General features: G+C 50.6%; 4 protein-coding genes across 4 annotated transcripts; 1 reads left to right on the top strand and 3 right to left on the bottom strand.

Moving 5' to 3' along the window:
• Nucleotides 1–2,978: 2,978 nt before the first annotated feature.
• Nucleotides 2,979–7,085, top strand: HO133_002475 (uncharacterized protein; the record flags this gene model as incomplete). Its single annotated transcript, XM_037293401.1, has 3 exons — nucleotides 2,979–4,023; nucleotides 4,078–4,155; nucleotides 4,207–7,085. The coding sequence occupies 3 exons, from the start codon at nucleotides 2,979–2,981 to the stop codon at nucleotides 7,083–7,085; spliced, it is 4,002 nt and encodes a 1,333-aa protein (XP_037150230.1).
• A 1,153-nt stretch (nucleotides 7,086–8,238) lies between these two features.
• HO133_002474 (uncharacterized protein) lies at nucleotides 8,239–9,393 on the bottom strand (the record flags this gene model as incomplete). Its single annotated transcript, XM_037293400.1, has 1 exon — nucleotides 8,239–9,393. The coding sequence occupies one exon, from the start codon at nucleotides 9,391–9,393 to the stop codon at nucleotides 8,239–8,241; it is 1,155 nt and encodes a 384-aa protein (XP_037150229.1).
• A 1,544-nt stretch (nucleotides 9,394–10,937) lies between these two features.
• Nucleotides 10,938–14,017, bottom strand: HO133_002473 (uncharacterized protein; the record flags this gene model as incomplete). Its single annotated transcript, XM_037293399.1, has 3 exons — nucleotides 10,938–11,504; nucleotides 11,562–12,645; nucleotides 12,720–14,017. The coding sequence occupies 3 exons, from the start codon at nucleotides 14,015–14,017 to the stop codon at nucleotides 10,938–10,940; spliced, it is 2,949 nt and encodes a 982-aa protein (XP_037150228.1).
• Nucleotides 14,018–15,743: 1,726 nt separating this feature from the next.
• Nucleotides 15,744–17,362, bottom strand: HO133_002472 (uncharacterized protein; the record flags this gene model as incomplete). Its single annotated transcript, XM_037293398.1, has 2 exons — nucleotides 15,744–16,503; nucleotides 16,563–17,362. 2 exons carry the CDS (start codon nucleotides 17,360–17,362, stop codon nucleotides 15,744–15,746), a joined length of 1,560 nt encoding a protein of 519 aa, XP_037150227.1.
• Between the last annotated feature and the right edge of the window lie 883 nt (nucleotides 17,363–18,245).

Genomic DNA, 18,245 nt, shown 5'->3' with positions numbered 1-18,245 from the left:
AGCGGGAAGAAAGTCACTTGAGACCTAGGGAATCTTTCAAACAAACTACAGCAGTCTCGCTTTGCGCATGAGCTTATAGTTTTTGAGACTGAGAAGATCCCTGAGAGTCGGAATTTGAACTTGGGAGTGCACGACTGATCATTTTACTCTTCTGCTCGAAGGCTTATGTACTGTTTTGTGATGTTTCCAGGGTTTGACATTTCAACTGCTACATCTCAAAGCTCAAAATCATTCATGCAGATATAATTAAAAGGCACTGTCCGGAAAGATAGTTATTTGACAGCGAAGCGTATCAGCGGACAAGACGAGCAATCATTTGACTCTCGGCGGCAAAAAGCTGCCGGCACCAAACAAAACCAGTGTTACTCCAATCGCTGCATGCGGCACAGCAAGTGTCAAAGACAGACTGGCACTCCGTACAGTCAACTCGCCAAGCTGAACCCTAGCGGAACAAGGATCGCAAAGAGGGCGTCCAATAAGGACAGAAAACAGCGGAACGTTCACAGGAAGCGTATGAAGTAGTCAATTAGGCGCAGACAAGGTTCTCGTGATCAGGCCAAGAGATGACTTGATATCAAAAGATCATGAGTTGATGACAGCGAGAAAGTATTAGGTCACAACATGGTCCCCGCGAGGAATGGAGCAAGTGTTGGAGTGATATAATATTTATTGTTAAGGGATTTCCTACTCACTACTGCAAACACCTCGTTCGCCGATCTTTCTCTATTTCTGTCTCATCACTCATCTTCTTCATCTCCGCGCGGAATGTCATTGGAGAAACAGACAAGTGAAGTAGTCTAGCGCCCGTTTCCACTCCTATAAGAACTGTCAACTTCTGAGACACAATCTTTTTGATCTGTGAGAGACATTGCCAAGTCACAATGTCAGCCTTCTATATATACTATAATATGTTTTTTTTTGTTTGAAAAAGGAAACTGTCGTCTTCACCGTGCCAAATAGTGGAGTCAACTCCCAATTCAACATCAGCCTCTTCGGATTTGACCGCTGTCTCCTAATCTCGAGATGCTAGCCTTACATTACCTTCTATCACCTCCAGGTCTTCGAAACACCTGATCTTTTTCCTACATTGAAGATTAGGAGCGAGAGAGGGCTGAGTACTCTGAACGTTTCGAATCAGAATCCAAGCAGTTGCTAGCAGCGGCCCTATTCTCGAGGCGCTGGCGATGCACGACCCGGAGATCGAGCGGGAAGATCGCCTGAGAGCAAGCAGCGCCGGCATCCCCACGAGTGTCTACAAACACCACTTCACAAAGACGCGACAACCGCTTGCGGTCACGACTCTGTAGCCGGACGAAGCGCAGAAGGTGTAGCGCGCCGAACATGAGTTTCCAAGAGAGCGTTCTGTCAATCATGTAAGTGTTCTTTGACAATCCCTTCCATTACCTGTCTAACCGAGCGTTTAGGGGCTTCCTACTCTTCCTCCTGTCGTTTCTCGCTCCCGCATTCCCTGTCCTTAGCGACGAGCTGATCAACATGGCCGCCATGTACATGCTGACCCATTATGGTCATTAAGCGCTTGATCCTTGTGATCAGAACGTCTCGAGATGTCTTTCCTTCGAGGACACGAGAGCAGAACACAGCGGTGTGTTTCGAGGACGTCGTGATGAGATACGAGTACCCATGAGGGCTGACCCGATGCAGGTCCACGAGTTTTTCGGCTTAGACAATCGGAGCCCATCAAAACATTCCTCCCACGGCCACGATTTTCCCATAGGAGCACCGAGAGATCCTCATGAGTTCGGACTGGAGCTCCGCAACGCCGCTACGCCCGACTGGTAAAGCAACATTCGATTCCGCTTCGAGCATTGTTCCTGGATCTGTCTGTGTTCCCCTGATTGAGAATCCTGTGGTGTCCTTCAAGGAGCATGAGAAGTCGACTCAGTTTGCGGGCTCGATTTGTACCGGGAAGATACCCCCCAGCTGAAACTGAAGCCATACAGGCATATCATTCTAGACTGAAAGGTTTGCATCAGCCAAGCCATTGTTTTCTGTCGAGGTTGGCTTGCAAAATTGGGAAGCACGAAGAGATGTTGATATGATGGCGGGGCCGACTTCGCTGCAAGACGATGACACCAGCATGATGAACCAGTGGTCAGCGGGTGCCGGCCGGAGGCTACGACATAGAAGCAGTCTTGGCACGATGAAGCTAGGTTCCGCCGGCGCTAAGCCTTTTGTTGACATTGGGAAAAGATGATGCTGTGGACGAGATCCTTGACTGATAGACTCTGGAGTCTTTCTGTGGCATACTGGTCCTCTTGCTGAGGCTACTCGGTGGTTACTGCTGCTTATTGAGGTAAGGAAACGCGTAGTTACCCCTATATGCTTGTGGTCTCCCGAAAAGGAGAGAAAAGACTCGACACCATCTTCCTAACACAGCAACTCCAAACACATCAGAATTCTCAGGCTAGTGTCGACACAAACACAGCAACTCCAAACACATCAAGATTCTGAGGCTAGTGTCGACCCAAACACAGCAACTCCAAACACATCAAGATTCTCAGGCTAGTGTCGACACAAAGACCTCCAGGTCACATTCCCAGTATCAGAGCACTTCTTCCTTACAACTTCCCGTTCTCTTACCACCAGCCATTCATCACCGAATTTCTGCAGCATCCGTTCTCATATTGCTTCCACAAAGCACATAGCATTCGAACATTTTGCATGAGACTGATTGAGATACCTACAGATCTCGTTCACATCGCTCCCTCGCTATATTGTGGCAACACAGCTTCGCCAACTCCGTCACCAACCTTCAAACACCTTCAGGTACGTACACTATGACCAAGACGAGACTTGGGCACCTCTGTGGCCGGACCGCTTCCATTCTTCATATCAGGTCTTCCCCACGCATCAACATTAATCTTACCAAACACTTACCTAGGAACCCAATGACGTTAAGACATTGCTGACACTCTACCTTTAGTCAAGCTAAAGCGTGCTCTGCGAGTCTCAGCACTATGTCTGAATACTCCGAGCCAAGCCGTTTTTTGCAGCAGGGAGATTTTCAACTTGGCAATGGCCTTGATGATAGTGTCGACATCAATGGTTTCGACCCTGCCAACTTCAATCTTGAGTTTGACAATGCGAGCTATGGGCATCCACAGGCTGGTCTGTCATACGGGGAACACCAATCGCGGTATGAGCCGAACGAGATTGTGGAAGCCCAAGGAGAAGTTTCAAGTCTCCAAAACACCATCCCAGACAATGACTCTTCCAGCTACCGTCAACGGCAAGGTGGTCTGACGAGCGTGTCTCAGCATCATCTGTTCGAGCCCAACGAACTCAGGGAAGGTCAAGAAAAGATAACACAACTTCAAGACATGAATCCAGCAAGCGACACGTCCAACTTTGGCCAACAACAAGTCGGTCTGACAAGTGGGGATGATGAACAACAGTTCCAGTTCCAATCTGACGTGTTCTCTTCAGAAGAGTGGAAGAACTCCGAGGCTCATGCCGCCAACGGAGACTTTTCGGATTTTCCAGACACTGTGGCACAGGACGAACATCAGACAAAGAAAGATGATCACGAGCACGCCAGCCCCATCTACCACACGCCAATTCCACAGCGAGATTTCGACACATATGCGGCTAGTCCCCACTTAGTTTCTGTCGAGAATGGAGAAAGATCAGTAGTCAATACATCAGGCATTGACTCTGCTTATGGCACACTCAATCCTTCTCCACAATCTACATCTGGACTTTCCTTGGGAACACCTTACCAAACGGAAAGCACTGTGCAGCAATATGGTTCCGGCAACACCCATGGTCGTGAGGACTCCATGTACTCTAGCCAACAACCCAACACATACCATGAAGGCGCGGAGGAGGCCGATACGGAGGTGACAGAGAACGACCCGAAATTCAACCCTGCAGATGATCTAAACTACTACCGGATAGATCTTGACACGGGCGTAATAGAGAGTCGGCGTAGGCGAGGATGGGGTCGTACCGGGACGAGAAACGGTGCCGAAGTCTGGTTCAACCCGGAGACTGAGCAATGGCGTAAGTTATAATGCTTCTGCTCCATGTTTGAATGAACCATGCTGACGTGTACAGAGGAGTCCGCTTCACACCATAGCTATAGGGAGATTCTGATCGCGCGAGCCCAGGCTGAGCATCCGGATAAGGAATATCGTGAGTATAATTATCCGATCGTCAGGTGCCAAGACTGACTGGTAGTTACAGTGCATCCTGATCCCACCGATGGGTTGCCACATAGCGAGACGGCCTTCTTTCTCCCACATCAGAACTTGGGTCCGAACCGTGATGACTGCCCAGACGAATGTTTCGTTTGGCCCAAAGACAAGCCAGAGGGCGACCCAGATGATAAGGAGGCTGGGGACAAGGGCCAAGCGAAGAAGAAGCGCAAGCCTAACCCCCGGCCAAATCCCGGATTCTGGTTTGAGGACAACAAGATTCTGTTGGACCCTCACAACAATCCTGTCAAGAAGCACCTGGACATGCCACTCACGCTCTCGGCTGAGACAGAAGGGTACAAGTTGCAAGTGATGCGACTTAGAAACACGAGCATATCGCAGAAAGATGAGTGGGCCAGAATGCCAAGGTGGATCAGAAAGAAAAAGCCGAAGACGTATGATCTGATCACCAAATACATCGGAAGTCCTAACACGCACGTAAACATGCCTTCGCAGCGCTTCCGAGACGAGAAAGGCACAGTGGCAGGGAACATACGTCAAGGCACCGACAAGATTAGGAAAGGGCTGAAGGCATTTTTCGCTGAAAACGGATTTGATCCTTCCCTGACCGGCTCCACGAGAGGGTTCGCGAGGGACCTGTTCCCATGGGAGCAGGACTCAGTGAAGCTAGGAAACACTGGAAAGCACGGAATGAGGGCGGGGGAGTCGCGAGCACTGGATGAGGAGACTCGGAACAAGAACTTGCAAAAGACACTAAGGAAGATCGAGAAAGGCAAGGAGAAGGCTGAAGCAGATGCAGGGAAGGCCAGCAGTGCGTTCGGAAAGCGTCCTCGTGAGGACCAGGATGGTTATGATCAAGACTCGAATCCTGCTCAACGGAAGAGCAAGTCTGGAGGTCGCTCGCGAAATGGTCATAGAAAGCCGGCGTCTTCGCAACCACAGCGCTATGGCACGTTTGGTGCAGCACCGACGCCGTACCAGAACACGAGTACCTTGGAGGCTGGAGGTCGCTCGTACAGTGGCACATATGGTACAGCCCCGTCACCGTATCAAAACATCAACGTCTCCGCAGGAAACCAGCAGGCGCATTCTCTGGGCAACAATCATTTTGCGGAGAACCAAAGGGTACCATACTATCAGGGCATCGGGCTGGAGACTGATACCCGCTTGGACCAATTGCAGCAGGAATGCAGAGGGCAGATGTGGTCAGCACAAGGCTCTATCGGGCAAAACAACTACCGGGGGTTGCAGTATCAGCCACAGCATAATGCATCTCCTGACTATCCCTACAACATTCAAGACGGTCCACCTGTTCAGCACCAAGGGTTCATCAATGGCACGAATGGTGCTCCGAAGCATGAAGGAGACACTTTGGGTCAAGGCGGTCGCAGATTGTATCAAGCGCCCAAACAGATTCTGGGAAGACGTGGGCGCGAAGATTCAGACGAAGTTGACCAGAATATATATACGAGGAAAAAGGAGGCCGCAGGAGTGGGAAGATCAGCCCATAATGCCCAATACGGTTATGTCGAGTCTGGAAGTCCGGTGATCCAAAACCAGACTCAGGAGGAGCGAGGCGCGGAAATTTCACCGTCGGAACGGCAGCAGATTGGCCAACTACAGAATATGGGATACCAGGCCGGCCAATTTGAGTCCAGCGTCCAAGCGGATAGAGATTCAGAAAATGGCGCCCCGTCCAAGCGACAACGCAAAGACGAAAATCCTGGTATAGTCCCTGGGCCTCAGCGTCGTGCTCAGTATGAAAGGACTCCTCGACGACGGTATTATGACGCAGCAGGTGCCCCAGTTCCATTATTGTCGCTAGAGGAGCCTTTTGGGACCTCACAGCCTGTGTCCGATTTCAATGAGGACACAGAGGGCCCGTTGAAGTCACCAGAGGAGCTTTTTAGGACCATGCCGGACTTACTCGGATCATATGGGGATGCAGCGGGCCGAAATTTCAGTGGTACCGATCACGGCTTCTACGACAGACCAGCTGCGGATATTGGGCCCAGCAATCCACTAAACGGCGATGTGTACGGAGGCCCGATTCTTGTTGCTGCTTCGAACGAGGGTGTGGACCAAGGCATGACTGATGCACCCTCCCGTCATTCGGAGTACCTTGAACGTCTTTCCGAGGGACATTTGCCTGAGCAGATCCTCGGAAAGCACAGAAGGGGAGATCACGTGGGTGAATGGGAGCAGGACGCCTATGTCCCGGAGCAGGATATCGGGGAACAGGAGCCGCAAGAGCAAGAGAGTAACTGGGAGGAGCACACCAGTGAACCAAAGCCGAAGCGACGGGATATAACCGCCACCGAAAGCTACTACTCACCCCCGGCACAGAATCCAAAGGCTGCAACGGTGCAGAAAGAGCGCGAGGCAGAATGGGACGCGCGCCTACCTCCACCGCAACTACAAATCAATGAGAACATCCCGGATGTGTCCCAAGCTCCCGTGGAGGACGCGCACCTGACGCCGCCACAGCACATATATATAAACGGGACCGTTATAAACTTCGACGAAGCTCCCCAAGCGGCCGACGCACAGGGCCCAGATCCACCACAGGCGCCTCCGCCAGCCCAAACGGAGCCCGGAGCACCCTCCGACTTCCGTGATGTCCGGCCGGTGAACGGCTCGCAATCCCAGAGCCTCGACCGTGCCCTCAGATACACCCGAGAGGCCTACCGGGAGTGGACGGGTGAAGCGGCCCCGGTCACGAATCTGGAGGATACTTACAACGTGCAGTATCGAGAGATCCGGGCCGCCTTCCGGGTTTGGTGGAAGTCGGAGAGGAATCCGCAACGGTTGGAGCCGCTGCCGGAGCTGTTCCGGATGAAGGCGTGGGGTGGAGCGGTTGAGAAGTGGAGGGTCCCGGAGAATCGGAGCATTTCCGTGCGCCGATGAGGAGGGGGTGATGGGCGGCTCGCAACGGGGATGGGGCGTTGCAGCAGCCAGACTTTCGATGGGGTTATGAGGAGTATGAAGGATAGGATGCTAATGCCGAGGAACAGCTGTGAGCCATAGGCATCTGGCAGGGGGTTGAGCATCGGTATATAATCCGCGACAATAGTCGCAGCAACTATGGGGCCGGGAAGTTTCTTTGAGTCTTTGGAGGGAATTGTCGATATTCCGCTTTGTGATTCAATCAACTCTAAGCGCATTTTTACCAGGGTGATATGTCTTTCTATTAGCGTGGAAACTTCGAGAACACATCACTAGGGAAAGGGGTTTTTTCATAGAGTTACCCACCATCCAAACTCGGTTTCTGTACATAGGATTCTTCATCAATGTATATGTTTCAACTTACAAACATCCGGGTACCAAACGTGACCTCAAATCTTGTGGGGTGCAGAAATATGGGGTTAGTTGAAAGAAGTCCCATACAGAGGCCGAGCCGGAAGAGGCTTGGCACGTCGCTTTCTATAGCTTCTGTTGCTTGCCAGGTTTTCACTTTCTCGAGCAAAACTACCTCTATAGTTGGGTTTATAGCCTTTTTTGCCTGTTATATCACTACAATCTCGAGCGAAATTGCCTCTGTCATTGGGATTGTAGCCTCCGTTACTTGCCTTATTTTCACTTGCCCAAGCGGAATTGCCTCTGAAGTTTGGTATATTTCCTCTACTGCGCATAATATTGTCTCGGAGGCTGGGCTGTTACTTCTCGTTTCTATTACATTTTCCTCGGAGACCCTTGTATCTCTCTCAATCGGTGTCTTCTTGAGTGATATGGTGACCTCTTCTTTAGTGGCAATTCCCTTTGTATTAGCATTATCTATCGCATCAGAGCTCTCGTTGGCAACAATGGCACTCGCAAATTCCTGGAATAGCTGATGGAAAGGGGCTGGACCCTCGGAATCAAGGCGCTTCCGCGTTTCCCCATAGCCTTCACGCTGTTTTAAATCAGTCAGGCGTACTCCATCATTCGCAGGCGTGAGTTGTGTTGTTAGAGGATTTCGACATTGGCCTGTCTACCTAATGAGGGAGGAAGTAGTACCCTAACATTCGCTTCCGATTGTAAAAGCCCTCGCTGCCGTCCACCCTTCTTGCTTGTTCATGTCTCACTGGCCTTGCTGTTGGAACTTCTTGCCTTCGTTGCCTTCAGCAATCTCTGCCCAGCTTGAATAATTGCCTCTAATCTCCGCGGTATCCTCCCCGATGTTTTTTGCGTTGCTTCGGAAGGGAGGCTGCATGCTTCTGCTGTTGGTCATGTTTCCTCTAACATTGTTCGCATTGCCTCGGGTAATGGCCATGTTACGTCCACCGGCCGGTGTGCGCTCCTCCTCGAGTGTTGTCTGCTCGAGCATCGCTGTGACTTCTTCGACGGTATCAAGCCCTTTGAGAGCGCCAGCAGTGGCATTTGCCAGCTCCTCGAATAGCTTATGGAACGGGGCAGGACCCTCCGACACATGGTAATACTGCGACTCGCCATACTTTGGCCAGAAGCCTTTCGGATTGCCGATGCAGTAGAACCAATTCGAGAAGTTGCGGAAATCGTGGTTTATCCAGTGTCGTGCGCGGATAAAGGAACGCCAGTTTTGCCCATGGTCTCCGGGCGGGGTATGGGCAAAGTCGGCGACGCGCATCCATGCGAAGCCGTGCTCGCTCGTACGGTTGAGGACTTTGGGTTTGTAGTTAGGCGTCTCTACGCCTTCGGTGTCGTAGCTCAGCAGGATCAAATCCATGTTCATACCTTGGAGAGGCTTCTTCAACCAGTCTTCAGGCAGATCTTCCAGGCCTACGGAGTCCTTGTCGCCGGGTGTCCTTAGGCTCAGATCGAAGGTTTGATCGATAAGACACTCCAGAGCTGCGACGGCATCGTTGCCCGAGCAGTGGGCGCCCACAAAAACCCATTTGCCTGGCATTTTGGGGCAACCTACTTTTTTGAACTCGAGCTTGGCCAGTCCGTAGTGTGACATCAGATCGCTCAACCCTTTGCCCATGCTTGCACCTGTGTCCTCGACAACTACCTGGGTATCGACGCAACCCGAGTACTGGAAGTGTTTTTGGAGATCGATGCCGTCTTGTCTCATCTTCCGAAAATCGTCATGCATATCGTGACCGATGAGGAGGACCTTGGGGCGGGCTTCAGTGGTATCGGCTAAGGAAGAACTTTCGCCGGCGTTGGCCCTCACACCTAGGTGTTTCCGAACTTCTTCTATGAAGAGAACATGGCCATCCGGGCTCTCTCTCTGGGTCGCGCCTCTGACTGTCATACTGTGGTACACAAGGATAAGCTTTTGAGAAGAAACAACAGGAGTAGACCAGTTACTCGCCTTCCGACGTAATCGTATGTAGAGTTATTCGAACAATTGGGGCGGTGAATTCCAAAGAATGAAATTTCTCGATTCTTTTGCAGCAGCGATGGGAGACTGGGGATACGTAAAAGAGCTGGTCGAAGGTTGTATGGGTATATCGAGAGGAAATGACCAGGTGAGCAGTCCCAACGTGAGCTGACAAGTAGCCACATGACACTATACTCCGCATTGACTCGACCGATAGCTATATTTCCTGCACAAAGAAATTCCACGACACTTCTCATTGTACGGCCGAACCAGACATACAAAGGATAAAACTTTACACCCTGCAGCCGAATTAGCCTACAGACACTGACATCTCGGACGATCCGGCCGAACCAGACATACAAAGGGTGAAATCTTGCACAGTATGGCCGAGCCAGACATGCAAGCAAAGACAAGCCTGGGCGTCATTGTGCTTTAGCACCAGGCAACGAAGAAACCCGTCGCCTTCCGTCATCCAAAAGCTTTGGCAGGTCCATTATTCCGTTCAAAGATACTAGTATTGCTGTCAGCGATATCATCGTTCTCAAGTACCATACATACATACTGTATATAATAAACAAGCCCTATCATTTTGCGCATTCTTAAAGGGTTTGCTGCCAATAAGTCACAACTTATAAGTACCAGACCATCAAGATAATAGACCTATTCTCCGACATGACCCGCACGAAAACGCCACTAGGGTGAAGTGTTAAGCACGGTTGGACTAAAATCCCACAGACCTACCTACCTGTCAAACATTATCTGAGCGTATCTCATATATAGCATCCCAGTCTCCTGGGAGTGGAGAAAGAACTCAGGTTGATCTATATGCATCTGTAGGCCTATGCGTGAGGCTCAATGAGCACTTGAGCGGCGCTAAATTACTACTTCGAGTTAGATTCGCCCGATACTGTGCGGTCTCTGTTGTTATCGGAGGAAATAAGAAGGCGCGGCCATGGATGAGATGAATAGAAAGGCTCTGATGGTTTTGAGATTGGGGAAGGGAGAGACGAGGGGCTCTTTGTCAACGGAATGTATGGTGGCCATTCGGATCATTTTAACGATAGCTGCTGATGAGTCATCGGTCTGAGGTATACCAATTATACGCGAATTGAGGTTTCATTGTTCGCATTCCCTGGGCTTGCAGGTTGTTCTTCCAATAAACAAGTTTACGTGTCTCGAGGAGACGAATCAGAGGATTGTTAGCCCATCGGGCTAGCATATTGGAAAAAGTTGATCTAGTGAAGGGCATAGCAGGTCTCTCATATACTTAAGTAGTGTTAGAAGTGTTTGCTGAGCTTTGTTGGCAACAAACGATCATTGCGGAGACCTACAGAGCCCCGTCAGCCACGTAACGCATGATAATCATCAAGCCCGCACTAAATTTCACTGGAGGTTCAAACGAACCAAAATTTGTCATCTTGTCCTGATAACCTCATACTGCCCTAAATTAGCATAGCAGCATTTCAAGCCCCTTCTTACTCAGCTTCTTTATGGAATTCCCTCCAGCTGGCCCCATACTTCTTCCGCAAGTCCCTCCTCTCCGTCTGCTTCAACTGCATTTCCTTGCCCTCCTTCCTCACCACTTCCCCAAACAAAAACTCATGTGTCTCCTCCCACAGCTCATCCTGATGGATCGGACACGGTATGTCTCCCGCCCTGATGCGTAGCATCTCAGTCGGCAATTTCCCGAGCTCATTGCGCGCGTCTAGATCGCTGCCCGCCTCTACAAGAAGCTTGACTACCTCTAGATTACCGCTGTCGACGGCGTAGTGCAGGGGAGTCTCGCCGTAGGAGTCCCTGGCTCGCACATCAGCACCTTTGGAGAGGAGTAGCTCGACAATGCCGGTGCGACCGGATTGTGAGGCGTGGTGTAGAGCGGTCTTTTCGTGCGTGGGGTCGCGGTCTTCGATGTCGGCGCCCGGTTGGGAAAGTGCTGTCTGGAGGGTCGAGACGTTGCTGAGGACTGCAATGAGTGGTATCGTAGCGAATATGTTCATGGATTCGAGGCCTTCAATTAGTGGATCATCATTCTCTGGCAGCTTCTGCGATTTGTAGACTGAGTATCTGCCCGACTCTGGTGTCATATCGTCTGCACTTACGAGGCCGGCGCTTTGTAGGAGAAACCGAACGGCAGCACGATTACCGGTCCATGCGACCCAATCGAGGGGCGTGAGGACGAAATCTCGGTCGGCATCTATGAGGCTTTGGAGATCTGTTTGCTGCAGGAGTAGCTTGATGACTTGATCGCGTCCGAGCTCGGCGGCTGAGAGTAGAGAATTGTAGCCTTCCCCTTCTTCGTTATTTAAATCATAAACTTGCTCTTCTAGAAGGGTGTGGCATATATGACGGAGATCATAGTGCACAGCGACTGTCAACGGTCCCTTGATACGTGAGGTCCACCAGAGCTGTCGGAGAACTCCGAGGGCCATTTGACGGTTCATGTCATCGAGGATGAACTTCACGGCCAACGATTGCAAGTCTTTCTCAAGACGGTCTTTTAAGTGACGTGCCCAGTAGTGCGCTGCGTATTGATAGAGTGCTAGCGGTGTTCCACTCTGAGCATGGTAGAAGGAAGTCTTGTCGCCGTCTACTACATCCTTTGCTGTCTCACTTGCATTGGATATTTGCATGGCATAAGGACAACCCAAGAGCCCATCGACGTTGTCGCTGTAATATCCATCTCGGCCAAAGCGGTAGACGTAATGCCGGCCATTGCAGCAAAGTCGGTTGCCATCGTAAGTCAAATAAGTGAGACAGGTCGCTGCTAGTAAGCGACGCGCATCAACGAAATTCTGGTCGCGGATACTCTCAAGATAGTCCTGCGCGGTATAGTGAGCCAAACGCACGATCTTGCTACCTTCTTCAATGTAGATGAGCCCCGCACAAACAGATGGGAGATCTTCCTCGTCTGGCATGTTGGCTTCATCAAAGTGGTCTTCACCTGTTGTTACGGCAAGTGCATGTCGAAGCTCCATGATGTTCAGAGGCCGGAAAGCGTATGATACCCAAGATAATATACGCTCAGCGAGCTCTTTCTCATCCTCGTTCTGCTTATAGATCCGGCTCAATGCGTCATCGTAGGTGTCGAGGAGGGTCTTTGGTAGCTCTCCGACAGCTTTTTGCAGCGCCTTTCGCGTCATCTTGGTAACAAGAGAGTCCAGAAGAAGCTTCGCCATGAGGAACCTAAAAATACCCAAATCAGCATCCGCATCGAATCATGGCTCACAACCCGTTTGGGGAATCAGCGGCCGATTTACATGTTCTGTGCTGCCTCCATGACCTTTGTCTCAATCGTCGCTTGCAAGGTTGAGTCCGCAGCGATCCAGCGGCCAAGTCTAGGAGTTATGGACACTCTCTCTTGTACGTAACGTTTGATATCATCATCGCTTGCAACTATCTCAATATCAGTATCGACTCCCATATCGGCGCCGAAAGCATCATAGTAGCGGGAGGTAACCATTAGCTTCAGTTTCGGCTGGAGGACCTTCAACTCTGTGAGAAGCCGTAATTTGTACGCAGGCTCGCACTCGTCCAGAGCATCAATGACGACATAGACGCTGGCATGCCGGTCGACCTCGGCTTTGAGAATCTTGATAATTTGGTCAAGCCTTGGGCGAGTAGAAGATCCTTTGGTCACAGATGAGGCGTAAAGCTCTTCCACTTCAGGAGAAAGTCCTCCTTTCTGGCGTATCTGCATCCAGATGTTGGCCAGGAGGTTGGCTGGAGTCTGGACCATCTTGTCCTTGTAATTACAATAGATGCAGGCGACGGCAACAGATTGATCGTGTATGAGGGTTCGCTCGATGTGCTCGGTCACAATAGCGGCGATGGTGGTCTTGCCAGCTCCAGGGATTCCACTACACCACAAAGAGGCCTTGCCCGCGCTTGATAACCACGCGGAGGCTTCGTGTGTCTCAAGGAACCAACTCCCAGTTCCCTCACACCGACGGGAGAGGACATCATTGTGCCGGTCGCCGAAGCTTAGAGGGGAAAACCAGTCAACGACCTTCTGAACCGCTTCCACTTCTTGACGATCCTGTAGATACGCCACTCCGATTGACATATCCTGGACTCCGTTGATGAGAGCGGGTATGTGCATGGTGTCGGCTTTGATGGCCTTTGCTAGGCTGATTTGGTCCCCCTGCAGAGCGAAAATGATAGTCGACTTCTGCCTTTCAACCTGCCTCAGTAATTCCTCAACTTCCCTTCTGGTAAATGGCCATACAAGTGCTTTGCCGACCTTTTTAAACCTTGAGACCGGCTTGACTTTGTTCACAATCAGCTCCAGCGCGGTTTCTAGCTGTTCAACGGGGCCGAACTTGAAAGTAAGCGACTGGACACCTCTCAACCAGTCGTCATCTCCGCTGGCCTTTGCCTCATCCGCGCGATTCTCGAGTTCTATAAGTATCCCGTACAGGCTATTTAGCTCTTGAGCAAGGCGGAAACGCTCTCGTGGGGCATTTTTGATGTCGTTGAGGTACTTGATAGCTTTACCGGCTACGCCGATCAATTGGAGTACGCTGGCGCCTAGGCCGATGGCGGTGACCGGATCCATCCGGTAGATGGCCGTCGATCAATGCCACGGACTTTTGCTGGTGAGGTGCCTCAGATGTCTAGTGGGCCGCCTCAAATGCCCGAGCTACCGCCTGATGACAGGATTCTACTGAAAAGTGGCAGGTAGACCCGATGGCAAGGATGACAGAGCCTAGTCTCCTCAGCACCGCACGCCGTGGTGAACTTCCAAAAGATGCCAGCCAATCAGTCATCGAAGGATTTGGCAGGATGAGCTGCGAATCAATAGCGAGACACGAGTCCGCACAAACGCGCAAAGTCCGAAGGCTACCAGAAGCAATTCTTTGCTGGGGCAGTGTTTATGCGGTGCTGTATGGAATCTGTCTCTCGCGAGCAGTCACTCAAACAAAGGGGTATTTGTGGTGATCGGGAATCCTCGCTCTTTAGGTGCTGCGCAAAGACAGCCTGCAGGCATGCGGCACGGGGGCTGAGAAATGCCCTGCAGATGTTTCGTAAGCATGCAGGTAAGCCACAGCACCGCCACGAAGTCCAGTACACGTCCATTGTGTTTATACACATAGGGAGATCGACTTCTCGCAGAGCTGCTACAACTTTGTCGTAGCAAAAAGGAAACGTCTATTCATACAGGATTAATATGACGCCTGACTGAGGTCACTCACTCGTATGTCGGCTCAAACTAAGCTACATTGGGCTAGCAACAATCACTACTTGTATACGAGGTATCCCGAGAAAATTAAAAACCGCAACACCATTGTACCAGCGCCAATAAGAATCAAACCTATTAAGAATTCTATACCTCTAACCTTGCCGACCAACCTGCGTCCAGCTCAGTCCATTGCCCATGTTTGTTACCTTAGTTCCTCTCAAAGCCAAATTATCACCCAACATTAATCTACTCCCGTGAACGTTGCCGTCTTGCCTCCGCACCAAAGCCATACTATAGCTTTTTTCCTTCGCTCGACCATTCCGCTCGAGAGCTCTATTGTCATTAGGAGTCGGAACTTTATCCTCTTCGTTTGACAGATTCTCGTCGACGAAAGACACATTGCTGTTGTAGTCGGATATATTCCCCCTTTTATCTATTATATGTTCATTATCGTACGTAATATAACTTCTGAGGTTGGAGTTCTTACCTCTGTTGCTGATCGTTTTCTATAATTTCGAGCAGAGTTACCTGGGTAGTTGAGTTTGTTGCTTGCCATTTTTCTATGGACTCGAGCAAAATTGCCTCTGGAATTTGACAGATGTCTTCCTAGTACGCGCAGAGTTGCGTTGGAAGGCGGGGCCGTTGCCTCTTATATCCACCATATTTTCCTCCGAGATATGTCAAAATGTCGGTTTGTTTAGGGGTAAATAAAGACTTATTCTTGGAATCAGTATACGGCGACGCTGATGGGCCAAACTAACAAGACTGGGGTTCCTGCGCCTAGTGATCGAGTGTTGAGAAGAGTTGAATGTGAAATCAGGTAGCTGGAGCCGAGTTAATTGCTAGCCACAATCGTAGGTATCTCGCCCCCTGGAATTCACTATCAGACAGTCCCTGCTATGTCGAGGATTGTCGCTGGGGTGTATTGTCTAAGCACAGAGTAACAGCAGTCTCATGGTTTGGAGGTGGTTCGGCACCCACAGCAGGAATGGCGACACTACGAATAATTTGGACAAATAACAGATCATGGCCCCTTATGTTCCACTATAGTATATATCCACATCCCCAAACTCATACACTCCAAAATCATACATCCAAAATGCTATATGGCGTCCGCAGCCAGCGTATCAGCATCAGGAGCAACATACTTCGGTCCCTCATACTCCCGCTGCCGCCAAAACCAAAACAGCGCTACAAATATCGTCGTGCCGCCAGTCAAAAGGCTGGAGTAATTCATCGTGGGCGCCGAAACGGGCATGGAGAACGGAAAGCAGAATATCACGACAAAGACTATGATGTACATGCAAGCGACAGCGTTTACGATGAAGCCGATAGGCCCTCTCATCCAGAACCAGCCTGGCGCTACTTCGGACCGTCGGCTTAGCAGATGCGGGAGGATGGCTGCTAGGTAGGATATACTTGATAGCACGACGAAAGAATCTATAAAGGCGTTGAAAGCCGCTTGGGATCCGAGGTAGATGCAGGCTAGGATGGTGGAGATGACGGCGCAGAGGAGGATCGCGTTGAAAGGGTTGCGGTGCTTGTGGCTGACGCGGCTGAACAAGCCAGCAAAGGGAGTCGCGTTATCACGTGCTAAGGTCCAGAACACGCGGCTAGCGGTGAGGTAGCAGCCTAGTAGTGCTATCAGGTTGGGTAAGATGGCGATGATGAGCAGGCCGAGGGTTCCTCCGGCTGAGCCGGTCGCTTGTTGGTAAATGGAGGCGAGGGGGAAGAGGAAGGTGCTATCGAGGATTTTATTGAGATCGGATATGCTGTAGAAGATGGAGATGAGATAAGTGAAGCCTGTGATAAAGCCGATGACGAATTGGGCGAGGATGGCTTTGGGGATATTCTTGCTTGGCCTGGTGGTGGAGGATTAGTAAACGCTGTAGCCAACTTGACACCATTCAAGGGCTCTGACTTGGGAATCTCCTCCGCGAGATGAGTTACTACATCTGGAGTCCCCACAGAGTAGGCACCGTTTAACATGCCGAGTAAAAAAACGAATCCATTGCTCGAATACCCAGTCGTATTTGTCCATTCACTCCAGACGAACGCGTTGGTAGCGTGCATAGGCGGCATTGATGCGCATACAATTATTGTGATCAGAACGCCGGCCACGATGAGGAAAGCTCCTCCCTGTTCCAGTAATGGAAGGATCCAGTTGGCAAAAAGCACACAGAAACAAGCCAGCCAATTGACAATGATGTAAGCAACAAAGACGTGCCACCTCTGCGTCACGAATGCCGGATGGAAAGCCGCGTACATGGACACAGCTTGTGCCCCAATGATTTCTGTAGTAGCAGCAATCGCGAAGACCCAAGCGAGGAAGTTCCACCATCCCGCAAACCAGCCGCAAACGCGACCGTATTTCCCGGCCGTGATAGAAGCCCAGTGATAGACCCCACCAGAGGACGGCATGGCAGAAGCGAGCTCGGCGATTGAAGCTGCAACGAGCCAGTAGAAGACGGATACAACGATGAATTCATAGAGCACGCCTGGAGGACCGCCGTTATAGATTGCGACGGTCACGCTTCCTCCAAGTGCCACCCAGACATTGCCGCTTGTGACGGCGAGTCCGCAGATGGCGAGGAAGCTGAAATTGCGGTCGAGTTCTTGCTTATGCCCGGATGCGTTGATGGGGATCTCGATGACAGCGCCAGTGGTGGTTTCGGGGTCTTTCCGTTCAAGGGCCGTCTTATCGTCGAGGGAGTCCGCCATGTTCGATCGCCTTCCTCTCAGACGGCCAGATGTGGAGAGAAACTGAGTCTTTGTTACCACACAATAGTCGTGATAAAGGTGTAACGAGAGAAATGTTGCAAAAGGAAATAATGATTTCGAGGCTATCTTTATCTCATGTCCAGCGTCATTTCGTCCCATGCGCAGTGATTGGCCAGCAATTCCACATGTTGCATCGACGAGGTTTCCTCCTTCCTCATCGAGAGTAGTGATAAGATATAGCATGCAACTCAATCGTTGGCCGTTGGAACGGGTCTTTTGGTGGCAGGGGGAACTCGGGCCGACGGGAGCCTTCGTTTCAGCAGCAGTTAGTCATAAGTTGTATTGTTAATTTAGGATATGAAAACTTGTCGTCTTATCGTCACCTTTTTTTACATCGTAGTCTCTAGTCGACGTGCGATATTAAAATGATAATTGTACTCACAGTTTCGTACAAATACCTAGGTAGTGTGGCGGATTCAATCCCAGCTAAGCCAGATATGGCTAGCATGCTCAATAGCTTGGACAACTACATCAGACCAAAGCCCGTTCAATATATCCTTAACGCTTTTGTAGCACTGTGAATCAAAAGGTCATCTTTGGGGAATATCCAAGCATTTTTTGATGAGAACCTGAAAAGTAGCTCTGAACGTCAGGCAGGCTACTTGACCTCATTCTCCATTAGTAGCTTTACCTGCTCAAGTCTACTTCACTCACCACAGTGCTTCCGCATCTATGGATCAGTCATACACTGGCCTTCTTACAGCATAGTGTCGGCCACAGATGTCATCACCTACGTTGGTATTCCTCTCGCCGTCCTCGGCGTATCACCCGTTTTTTAAACTTTCACTTTGGCCCTCTATACCAGGCTGAAGCTACAGCGTGT

This window comes from Letharia lupina (assembly GCF_014066315.1).
Source record: "Letharia lupina isolate WasteWater1 chromosome Unknown contig_15, whole genome shotgun sequence".
In the NCBI taxonomy this organism is placed as follows: Eukaryota; Fungi; Ascomycota; class Lecanoromycetes; order Lecanorales; family Parmeliaceae; genus Letharia; species Letharia lupina.
This window is presented reverse-complemented; position numbering and strand designations above follow the sequence as displayed.